The sequence below is a fragment of the Rutilus rutilus genome, assembly GCF_951802725.1.
Source record: "Rutilus rutilus genome assembly, chromosome: 3".
Lineage (NCBI taxonomy): Eukaryota > Metazoa > Chordata > Actinopteri > Cypriniformes > Leuciscidae > Rutilus > Rutilus rutilus.
In genome coordinates, this window is record NC_140211.1 from 52441882 (window position 1) to 52454559 (window position 12678).

Sequence of the window (12678 nt, forward strand, 5' to 3'; positions counted from 1 at the left end):
CTGTCAATCTGTGGAGGGATCTTTACTTTAGCTTAGGAAAGATATTAAACCATCAGTGATTAGACAGTTCATCGAAGCCTTAAATTTTGTACGTTACAGAACCTTGAGCTCCATATTCAGATAAATTATAATCTTAGAGCTGTAGTCATGGTAGGTAATTAATACGTAGGTAATATAAAACTAATGGATAATGTAAGTAGGAGAAAGAGCCATTTATTATTGTACTTAAAGTCTTAAATATTCCATTAGTGTTCCACAGAACATGTTTGGAATGTCTGGAATTACAATTTTTGGGTAACTATCCCTTTAAATGTGTTGCATAGTTTGTTTTCAATACCAAGAATAATCAGGATTTTTCTTCCCATATATTCTTAGCACAAAAATGTCAGTTTAAGCGAGTCGTAAATTAGGAAGCTGATCAAAAGCACAGGAAATGATCTCATCTGTAGTTCAGACATTCCAGCTCTTTATAGAATGGATGAGGGAATTTCTTACATTAGGAAAGAAGAGGAAGAGTCCAATTGCATGACTGAAACCAGACTGTAACCATTACTGTATATTTTGAAATGTCTGGTTTAGTAGCTATGATGGTTTGGTGTCTAGATATGGATAAAGGGCCGCCTTGTGTTTGGAGTCTAAAAAAGAATTGGGATTTGTTCCGTCTGTTGTATCAAAGATCATAAGTCTGATCACTTAGCACACCTCTCCTCAACAAGCCGTGCAATAGAGCGCTGGCTGCAGGGATGACACATTTTTAGCCAAAACACAGAAACAATTTTAGCACTTCCGGTTCCATCATTCTGAAGTCAGTGGGGTTTTTTTAATGGGTTTTTGGTTAAATGCTGTGTGTCTGTGGTTAACAAGCTCAAGATATTTTCATTTTTTTATTCTACATCATAAAATACACCAGTAATATCCCCTTGTGTTTTTTTAAGCTTTTACTTGTCTTGAAAATGGTGGTTGGTAACAAAATGGGACTACAGAGGTTGTCGGGACATTAAACGTCATCATCACATTTATGCATTTGCATATATGCATATAGCAGATGCTTTTATCCAACGTGATCACTCTAAACAAGTAAACTCATCTACTGATTAGTTCACTTTCACCATATCTTTGTCTTTATAATCCAAATACCAATGGAAGAGTCCTATTGAGTTTTCGTCAAGTTTTGGTTTGATGGTTCCAGTTTGGCCTATAAAAATACGTCATTGCAGGGATCTTTTTTTAGTCTGATGCACAAATAGAGCAAGGTTGTCAAAGTTTAATGGTTGGGGTTAGTGGTTTGTTAAAATCCACAACCTTAAAGGAATAGTTCACTTCAAAATGAAAATGCTGTCATCATTTACTCACCCTCAAGTTGTTTCAAAACTGTATGAATTTCTTTCTTGTGCTGAACACAAAAGAAGATATTTTGAAGAATTTCGGTAACCAAACAGTTGATGGACCCCATTGACTTCCATAGTATCAACTCTCTGGCATTCTTCAAAATATCTTCTTTTGATGACAGCATTTTCATTTTGAAGTGAACTAATCCTTTAAGTTTGCGCAATTATAGTGAGGTTTGGCTTAGCAAATACCACTGATAAAGTGATAATCATCTAGTTAATGAACCTATCTTACAGTGTACAGTAGGTAGTGTGGATTCTGTAGCTTTCAAATGGCAGGTATTTTTGTCATTCACCTTTTTTTTTGTGCTACCTCACCCTCACTCTTGCTGGCCAAGTTTGTGTCATGCTGGGATGAATTACCATAACCGGTGGCTCATGAGCTCAGGAGAAAAAACGTCACCCATAATGTCAGCATTTTCCGCTCTCCAGCTACATCATCACCTGATTGTGGGAGCTATGATTCGCTCTGCGCCACGCTGCTTTCTATTACTGCCAGTGATGATAAGACTGCAGAGGCAGGGACTCATGTTTCCAGCCTTGTGACATCTGAGAGGTCCAAACAGAAGTAGTTGTGACCATGTGTGGGTTGGTAAAACGAAGTAATAAAAAAAGTTAAAACATGATCTCTAACAAAGAAATGGGATTCTTACCCTGGGTAACTTTATCCAGGGGCTTTTCTTTTTCAGTAATGCTTCCTCTGTGCTGCTGCTTCCTAAAAAAAATGGCTCCTTGTTGAAATAAAAGTCAGCAGTTAGATCTTGGGTTAAAACTAAATTCAGTTTTTCTGTTCCTTTGATCTGAGTGATGGAAGTTGAAGTTATATTAGACGGTGACATTTTGGAGGATTTTAGTTTCCGTGGCATGCTATAAAGTCTGTTCAAATATTGCTCAATGTAATGTTTATATTATGAAGAAAGTTTTGCCCGTATTTTGAATCTTATTGCCCGTGTTTTAGGGTTAAAGGAAATGTCTGTAAACCTATCAATTAACTTTTACTTAAAAAAAAAAAAGTAATTTACTTTTATCTTCACCTTTTAAACTCTTTATATTTGATAGCCAATATATTGGAAAAATTTTATATCATTTTTGAGCCTGATTACAAAACAAAAGTTTCACCATTAAAAGCCATATCCCAAGCACACTTTTATAGTGTTCACATTATAATTGTATGTAGCTAGGGTGACCAGATGAGATTGGCTGAAATTCGGGACAGGGAGGGGGGGTGGGGGGGGAGTGTTGTTTGGGGAGGTTTTGGGGTAGTCCTACTATGATATTAGACTACATAGCCTATAATAAAATGAATTTTCAAACCTGAACCAAACATATTTTTATTCAAAGATCAACAGTCTGTCATTAATCTTTAGTCTGCCACAAAAAAACAATATTAAAATCATGAATTCAAATGTCATTGTGACAAAAAAAAAACAAAAAAACTGTTGTAACAGTGCGTAAATCAGACATTTCAGGCTAGCCTAACGCTAATAAACCTTATGCCAAAATTATTATTATGACGAAATTGTCGGTCATTAAATATGAAAACTAAATAATTGTGTAGATGATTTGCTTTGTGTAACCCAACATCAGACATTAGGCCGAAGTATTTTTTTGCACACAGTGCCGCGACCAATCAGTCACTCCTTTACGACTGGATGCCTGCACATTCACTGTCCTCACGGCTGCGGCAACTTGCGCTCGCTTATCAATGCATTTAAATTCGCGCCTACAGTATCTTTGTAGAACTTAAAAAAAAGAACAAAAAAAGATGCTGCAGCCAATGAGCAGCCGGCGGGGGCTGACTGCAGGACGATTCAACCTCCACGGACAGTTTTTAATGTTTTATCAGACAATAACTACTCAAGAATTTGCTTTAGTATAATTTTCGGGACAATTAGGGCCGGATTCGGGATTCGGGACAACGGCTTAGATTTCGGGACTGTCCCGAATTTTTCGGGACGTCTGGTCACCCTATATGTAGCCTATATGACTTGTGCTGCACATGTTGCACTTAACTGTATTTTCCTTTTTGAAGTGATTCGTGAAAATTCGTTGTCTCTTTTTCTGCATTTCTGTAATGCGATATTTGATCAAATAATGTGGTAAAATACCACAATGCAAAAAATCTTAATGGTCCTAAAGTAGTTTTCATTGTGAAATATGACCTAGACAGTCTCATGAAGATTGAATCTGCCTTTTTCATAATTTGGCTTAAAATCAGAACTTATTAATGGAGTGAACAGATGATCAATAGACGCTTCAGGGGGGAAAACACCTGAACATGAACATCATGTTCAAACTAGTTGTTGTTGGCTCAAACTGGAGCATGTGTTTGCAGAGGTGTGTCTCCAGGGCTCCCAATCCTGAAGACGAGAGCTCTTTAGCAACACTGTATCTTAAGTGATCACCCTGGAATGTGTTCCTGTGGCAGACTGTGACCACATTATAAATGAGAAAGGAACCTCACAGGCTCAAGTAGGTGTTTTTGCCTTGTTTACGTGCTGCTTCTTTGTTAAATCTCAGCAGAAATACTGTTATTGCGTCAGTGGTCACACTGTGCTCTGGTCACCTTAAAACTACTTCTGAGTTGTTTGAATACCAGTGTGAATGAAATGCTGTTCAGCAGGTTTCCGTTGCTATCTGTGTACTGACACGTTCTGAGAAAAAATAACATGCATCATCCTGACATTTATGCTTTCTCAAGTTTGATGACTTACTCGTTTGTTGATGCTTTTCTGAACGAGCGACAGTCACAAGAGCTGGAGACAAATATGTAGTCTAGGTCATTTTGGGACAAACATAGTTTAACAGCATTTGCTGAAACTGAACTTGAAACCAAAAGTAATCTTCTAATTTTTGGCTCAGTTTTCACCAAATCAAACGGTTCTGAGGTTTATCTTCTCCAGACCTCCACACCACAATCTCAGAGCCAAAAAATGTCCTGTTCAGTTGTTAACTCTTTCCCCGCCAGCATTTGTATCATTTTCACAGAATTTTCATGGCCCCCTATGAATATGTTGTATGAATATCTAAACATGCAATAGGCTATATCAAAAGAAAGAACAACCTGCTTTATTCTAGCTTAAACATTGAGCAAAAAGCTGAGAAAAACGCTTTTTTCTCAAAGACTACATCCAGATCAGATTCAGAACGATGATCAAAACACAGATGGAGTAGATCGAGTCCATCAACGCCCCAAAGCTTGCACAGTTATAGCTCGTCCTGGGTCGACATTTCATCTAGTAACATTAGGCACTAGGAAGTTTATATGCTGTTTATTGTTGATGATCTTGTTATTTTACAAATGCATCTGCTTCCCTATGCTATTGCTTGTTTCTGCTGCTGCTTTGCCAGTGTTTTGATCAGGAGATTCAGCACTCTTTCAGAAGATGTGTAATAGCGCCCCCTACCGTTCAACAGTGAAGACACGGAAAGCTGGAAATTTGGGTCTGGATGTGTTCTCACAAATGATGAAAATTTTCATCAGTGGCAGGGAAAGAGTTAATATTGGTATCACAGGAATGCATTATTTCAGCATGGTCTCAGAAAATCTTGAAAAGATTCTTTCTCTTAAACAAAGCACTACTTTTGGGTAACATAGCCTAGGCCTACTAGAAATGATAAATCAGTATAAAGTTGTGGTAATGGTTTTAAAACCGTGTAGTTATGCAGAGACCGCTGCATGATGAAGAATGGACTTTGCTTTGGGCCACTAAGCAGAAAAAAGGTTGCCATCGACCAAAAATGGTAAATTATTGTAATGTTTTTAGTTTTTTTTTATGGGAGTAGGTCTCTAGGAGAGTTTGCATACAGTAAAACTCCTCCAATGCATCAGTCAGGGTGGAGAGCATGTTTTCACATGGGTGTGTTTCAAAATGCTCCCTGGTTCTGTAATAAGTACACTGCTCAAGGAAGGGAGTCAGCCATTTCTAGTGCTGTCGCATTGTCAAAAACATCCCTGGGCACTGAAATCTTTGCTACCTGGAACTTCCCAAACGCCACATGGATTCTACCCTGTGTGTTGCGATGAATGGGAATGTTATTAGGAAGCTTTGACCTCTTTGGCTGGAATAAAGATTAATAAAACTAACTACACAAGAAGGATATTGTTTTCGACAACAGTGATGTTAAAAGACAATTCATTTTTTTAGTAATATTCTGAAATATTATCGGACTGCACCGACACTTCAAGATGAGATTGAAACTTGAGCTGGATAAGGACACTTGTCTTCTGTAGAGCTGCTTTTGTCAATGCTGTAAAGTTAACCAATTGATTGAATCAATGAATTGAATTGAATCAACACTGCACTAAATTTAGCTGAGCAATGGCACTATTGTCCTCTGTAGAGCTGCTTCAAAGCTGAATTTAAATTGTTTCATAATTGATCGACACTGTTATTGAACTGAACTGAATCAACATTGAACTGACTCAAAGTGAATAATGACAGTATTGTCCTTTGTAGAGATGCTTATAGCAGAGCTGAACTCCTTTCATAATTGATTCACTTTAAACATTTATTGAACTGAACTGAATTAACATTGAACTGACTCGAGATGAATAACTTTCTGTAGAGCTGCTTTACTGCTAAAATGTAAGTTTAAAATGTTTAATTTTGCAGTATGAACACTGTTATGATTCTGCGTATTACTGTAAAGCTGCTTTGAAACAGTCTGAATTGTATAAAGCACTATATAAAAAAAGACTTGACTTACTACAGTACTTTTGCTTTAATGCAATTTTATCACGTCCTGATTGACTCATCCTAATGTGAAAGATATTAAGGCCATTGCCACTGACTGAATTAGTTTTAACCGCACACTATACTGATTTTCGATTGTAAGCAACAAAGAAGCTGCCATTGTATATTTTCAGTCTTTTATTGCTTTTCTGTGCACTTGCCAAGACCGTGATGTCAGCTTGCTTGCACCTTGCATTCTGTAGAAACAAGTTGGTGCAAAGTCATAAAAAAGTTAAACAATAATGTTATTTAGCTCAGCAGTGCCAGTTGGATGAGCTGACCTACTGACTTTTGCACAGTTTTGAATGAATAGCCACTCCTCCCGTTAATGATTTATAAGGAGGTGTTTATAATGACAAGCGTTTCTGTGTTGTTGTTAGCGTCTCATTTTGCAGGAATCAATGTGTGTGATTTAGTCGGGCTCAGATTCAACGTGTAGATTAAATTGCGAGCGAGTTATTCAAGCAGGCATGTTCATTGCTTCCAGAATTCATGCATTTGCTTCTCTCCACAGAGTGAGTCCTGCTCATCCTAAGGCTGATGTCCTTCAAGAGTAGCGTCAGAAACATGGATGACCCTTTAAAGGTTGACTGATTCCAGCTGACACCTCATGTGTGCTTTATAACTATGCTGCGAGTCACTAGAGGCCTTATGGCCACAGTATCCGCCAACAACTCGCCAAATTCCCCAACTCAATTCAGGGAATGATCAAACCATCCTGTCTAGGACATACACATCAAGAGACCTCTTTCATACAGGTCAGTAGCAAAAATAAAGGCTTTTACTCAATGATTGACTGGGAAGCAGACCTTAAAAGCCTCAAGTTAAATAGTCATAACCTTTTTCCAGCAGTTCCAACTTTTGTTTGTGAAATCATTACTTGAAATTACAATTCAAACCTTCTTTAACAAGTAACTGTTCATCAGCAGGAAGGCAAATACCCCAAATCCAATGGCATGGGTCAAGTTCTTCAAGAGACCAGGAGGCAATCTTTCCAAGTCTTACCAGCCGGGATCTATGATGTCCTTGGCCCCCACCAAGGGACTACTAAATGAGCCGGGACAGAACAGCTGTTTCCTCAACAGTGCAGTGCAGGTTCGTGTTTGCCTGGGGGAACTTTTTTCATTCTTTTCATCCATTTATCTCTCGTTTTATTCATCTATCTATCAATTGATACACACACATTACCATTAAAGGTTTGGAATCATTAAGATTTTTAAATGTTTTTGATTGAAGTCTTACGCTCACCAAGCCTGCATTTATTTGATCAAAAATACAGTAAAAATGTAATATTGTGAAAATTTATTAAAACTTAAAATAATGTGTTTTGTGATGAAAAGCTGAATCTTTACTCCAGTTTTCAGTGTCACATGATTCTTCAGAAATCATTCTCATTTGCTGCTCAAGAAACATTTTTTATAATTATTATACATTTTGTGCTTCTTAAGTTTGTGGAAACCATGATACATTTTTTACACAGCATGTGTGAAATATATATCGTTTGTAACAAAATAAATGTCTTTGTTGTAGTTTTTTTGATCAAATTAATGCATAAACCATTAAAAGTGTTAATTTCTTTAAATAATCTTACTGACCCCAAACTTTTGAACTGCATATGTATTCACAGTTCCACACAGATATTCTTACCAATGGTACTTTGAGGTAAATTAATAATGGTAATCATTTTACCATATTATTTAATCTAGTTAGTTAACTAGTATATCATCTACATATAAAAGTTAGATCGACTGGTCTCACAAGAGTAACGTAAAAATATCACCCACCCCCGTAAACATTCTAACTAGCTTATGACTCGCATTGAGTTCTGACCACAGCAACCTGTCATTTCCTCCTCAGAGTATTTATGACATCCCAACTCCACCCATCAACCCCCAAATCTTGCTCACAACAGTGTTTGTCATGCTCCTAGTCTGCTAGTTACTGCAAGCCAGTTTTCCCTTTTGGATAGGATCATGGACATTATGATTGAGTGTATCTCTTCCTCTCTCTGTTATCTTGTTCCTGTACTCATCACCATGGAGTGAGGAGGTCATACTCAGACTAAGTTGTCTGGGGCCTAAGGGAAAGAGACAAGGATGAAGAGTAACCTTACACTGCTAGTCCAAACACACACACACACACACACACACACACACACACACACACACACAGAGATGAACATCTCTCACCCCTCATCCTCTGTCATAGCCTAATCTCCCTTAAGCTGTTCCACCAAGCAAGGACAATGAGTCATATTTCTCAGAGTTTTAAGAACAAAAGGACTCCCAATAAGAAAAGGCAAAAAAAATTAAATAATGCATGGCCATCGGATGTTGACTTTAAAATTGTCACTTTGAAGCGTCATGCAAAATCAGAAGAATGATTAGTTTAGAAAGATACATTGGAGGAGAAGCACACCATTTAGAGGAGATCCCTACCTATATAGGATTTTGAGGCAGCATATTTCTGACAGGAAGGCTGTTTCAAACAGTAGACGGCAAATTATGGCAAATTTAGGTTTAGTTTTAAAAAATGACGGTGTGAATGCTAAGCAAACCAGGTTTAAATGTATAATTTTTTGTTCCGGAGCAAGAAAACTGAAGTGTGAACACACCCTTAGAAAGTATCTAACCTCATTTCAGCTTGGAGCAGATATGTAATAAATGTTTGTCATTCATTGAGGTGAGGTATTTCTAAATCTGAATTTCCTGTTATTTCCATGCACTCCAGGTGCTTTGGCACCTCGATATCTTCCGACGGAGTCTTCGCCAGCTTCCAAACCACTACTGCTTGGGGGACTCCTGCATCTTTTGCGCTTTGAAGGTATTCTCATGGCCAAACTCATCATAAAGCAGAATTTAATACTTTCTTTAATGAAAAGTGTTAAAAAGCACTTCATGTTTGTTTTGCAGGGAATATTCTGTCAGTTCCAGCACAGCCGAGAGCGAGCGTTACCCTCAGACAACCTGCGTAATGCCCTCGCCGAAACCTTTAAGGATGAGCAGCGCTTTCAGTTAGGCTTCATGGATGATGCTGCTGAGTGCTTCGTAAGTGTCTTTGTGTGTGATTTTGTGAGTCAGAATGAGGAACTTGCCATGATATGCACTTTAGATAGATACTTTTTGTAGCCTTGTTTTAACCCTCTGATGCATGATGACCACTACAGATGTATATATCTCTCAGAATTAATAAATTGAAATCGTTTATCGTTATTGTAATCTCTGTTTTCGTTTTGAAGTTAAAAACAAAACAAAACATTGAGATAAGTGCTATTAAATTAACTAAACCAAAAAATATTAAAACGTTTTTGTTAATTGAAATACAATAAAATATTAGCATTAGATGAAAACTATAAAATTACTAAAACTGAAATAAATTAAAGCGTAATAGAAATATAAAAAATACTAAAACTTAAATTACAATGAAACCTGAAAAAATTTAATAAATACTATATATATATATATATATATATATATATATATATATATATATATATACATATACATATACATATACATACACATACATACATTTTTTTCATACATACATACATACATGTGTTTTTTTTTTTTTATATCATACTCTTTAGGAAACTTAATGAACAAACAAAAAGTACATTACGATCAATGCAACATATCAGACATTTTGATATAGCCCAGGAATACATACTATGTTATGTTGTATTATTATAAATCCTTAATCCCTTAAATAATATTATTATTATTATTTTCTAGATAAATATTTAATTATACTTTATAAACGTCTTTATCACATTTATCATATTATCGTTTTTTTTTTTTTTTTTTGCAGGTTGTTGGTAGTCTTTGGCATTGTGACCTCTCAGTTTTTTATTCAATTTGTCACATTTGTGGAAAATATCAAACCCAATTGCTTAATTTAATGTAGTCATTTTTGATTAATGTCTTTTTATAAAAAACTTTTATGAAAAATTTCCAAATGAAGCTCAGATGCTATTATGTACAGTATCCACAGCACAGTTCATGCACCCTTGTCCTAATATCTCTCTCTCTCTCTCTCTCTCTCTCTCTCTCTCTCTCTCTCTCTCTCTCTCTCTCTCTCTCTCTCTCTCTCTCTCTCTCTCTCTCTCTCTCTCTCTCTCTCTCTCTCTCTCTCTCTCTCTCTCTCTCTCTCTCTCTCTCTCTCTCTCTCTCTCTCTCTCTCTCTCTCTCTCTCTCTCTCTCTCTCTCTCTCTCTCTCTCTCTCTCTCTCTCTCTCTCTCTCTCTCTCTCTCTCTCTCTCTCTCTGGAAAGCTGAAGTAAGCATGTTTACCCCTTCGGAATGTGCAGGATTTCTCTTAGGGCCACCTAATTGCAGTAAACCTGCTTAGAACTGGGACTTGTAATCAATTTCTGTTTAGCGCAGCAGGACTGTGGAGAGTCAGTCATTACCTCAGTAAAGGTCCATTTACAGAGCTCCCCTAAACAACACAATCAATGAATGATCTCTATCAAAGCAAGCCTGGAGTGCACAGATGCGTTCACACTGCTCTCCCAGTCAATGCAGATTCTCTATCAGCGCTTGGCTAGAGAGGCTTTTTGTCTGTTTGTCCGGGTTGCCTTTTTATGCTGAACTAGGGCTGTTTTAAAACAAGCTAATCTTTACTGGGGAAAATTAATCTTGCCTCCTTTCAAAAGGCAAATTGGTGTTAACAGCGCTATTGGTGTTGCTAAATGTACCCACGGTTCTCAGGTTTGAAAGGGTGTATTTAAGCAGATAATAGGCTTGGGGAAAATTACTAAAGCTTAGAGTGCATTCACTTCATGCCAAGGCATCATTGTACCAGCCCAATCAAATCCATTGTGTATATATATCTGGTAATACAAGAAATTATTGTTTTCATGTCAACATAATTACTGTGTATGTGTGTGAATATGTATTATTATTATTATTATTATTTTGATATACTTTTGTGTAAAATTCCTCATGACATACACAAACTGTAGGCTTTTGTATTTTTCATAGGAGAACATTCTACAAAGGATTCACCTGCACATCGCGCCAGACGACGATATCGACGCCTGCACATCCAAATCTTGTATCACTCATCAGAAGTTTGCTATGGCACTTTATGAACAGGTATTGTAGCGCTTTAACACTCCTTCACACACGTGCATGCAGACGCGCCTCCTGTGAGTAATAGAGAATTGATCGCTATCCTGCGACGGTGGTTTTCAATCAGTCGGGTACAGTGGGCGGAATAGTCGAAGGGAATACTAATTCAGGATCCATTCCCTCTCCTTCTCCTGAGGCATGGGAACACACACAGCCCTTGTAAAAGTATTGTGATGGTATTAGACGTTAATAACATGGTACACGTGTGTGTGTATAGTGTGTCACATAAATTACAGTTTAAACGCTTTGGTCATTACATTTTTATTCAGCTTTTATTCAGCAAGGATGCATCAAATTGATCAAAAGAGAAAGTAAAGACTTTAACATAGTTTAAAAAAGATTTCTAGTGCAAATAAATGCTGTTCTTTAGAACTTTCTAGTCGTCAAAGAATAAAAAAAATTAAAAAACAGATAATAATAATAAGAAAGTTTTTTTTGAGCAGTAAATCAGCATATTAGAATAATTTCTGAAGGATCATGTGACACTGAAGACTGGAGTAAAGCTTTGCTTTACAAGAATTAATTAAATTTTTTGGAAAACCTTGTTTTAATTGTAATAATATTTCACAATATTACTGTTTTTACTGTAAGAGACTCATTGCATAATACATAAAACCATGGTTAAGCCGCGGTACATTTTGTGTACACGAGAGACTGTAAAGTAATTTGTTATTTGCTGTTTGGACACAAGAAAGTGTTCATTCTTGTTTTGCCCGTATAAGGAATTTTAAAATTGGTTACACCCTCAGGTTGTACACAGTTTACTTGGGTTGAGACATCTCTTACATCATATAAAGTAGTGTAATTAAGGCTTTACATCATATATTAGCATGCATCACTGTGTGTGTGTGATTCCCCCCGCAGTCAGTGTGTAGGAGCTGTGGTGCATCATCCGACCCGCTACCCTTCACTGAGCTTGTACACTATGTGTCCACAACAGCCCTCTGGTAAGTGAGACCCTCTCCAGCCATCATGCCAGAAACTTGAGACGTGGTTTTGTTGGTGTATTGACCTAAAAAGATCAAAATACCTGAAACTATGTGATTTTTGTCATCAAATTGCTTTTTATATCTCGGTTTCTCTTTCTTCCTCTTTCTCTGCACTCCAGCCAACAAGCCTCAGAGATGAGAGATGAAAGGATGCGCCCAGATATGTTTGGGGAGTTGCTAAAAGCCGCCAGCACAGTTGGAGATATGCGTAACTGTCCGGTAGGTGTCTGGTAATGTTGATTAATAATGTAGAATTTACTAGAGCTTTTAGCCATTAGAGGACACCATCATGCACTAATATGATGGCTCTTTCTGTGATGTGATGTGATGTGATGTCATTAAGCACACACAAGGACAAACACACATACCCTTCTTATCTGATATTCTGCAAGTGTAACACCTCTATGTGACGGCAAGATGAAACACGAGACC

The 12678-nt window shown here is 37.1% G+C and overlaps 1 protein-coding gene across 3 annotated transcripts in view; it reads left to right on the top strand.

The window, feature by feature from the left end:
• usp53a (ubiquitin specific peptidase 53a) overlaps positions 1 to 12678 on the top strand; it is a 52585-nt gene that overhangs the window by 6486 nt on the left and 33421 nt on the right. The window contains exons 1-8 of one of the 3 annotated variants that reach the window (XM_084403844.1): positions 3756 to 3860; positions 6639 to 6882; positions 7051 to 7219; positions 8855 to 8947; positions 9037 to 9171; positions 11108 to 11221; positions 12122 to 12204; positions 12366 to 12465. In XM_084403844.1, the coding sequence (XP_084259970.1) occupies positions 7076 to 7219; positions 8855 to 8947; positions 9037 to 9171; positions 11108 to 11221; positions 12122 to 12204; positions 12366 to 12465 (669 nt within the window). In that variant the 5' untranslated portion in view covers positions 3756 to 3860; positions 6639 to 6882; positions 7051 to 7075. Of the gene's footprint in view, positions 1 to 3755; positions 3861 to 6638; positions 6883 to 7050; positions 7220 to 8854; positions 8948 to 9036; positions 9172 to 11107; positions 11222 to 12121; positions 12205 to 12365; positions 12466 to 12678 lie in introns of those variants that run through there. The other 2 variants (XM_084403842.1, XM_084403843.1) reach the window with 2 other exon arrangements.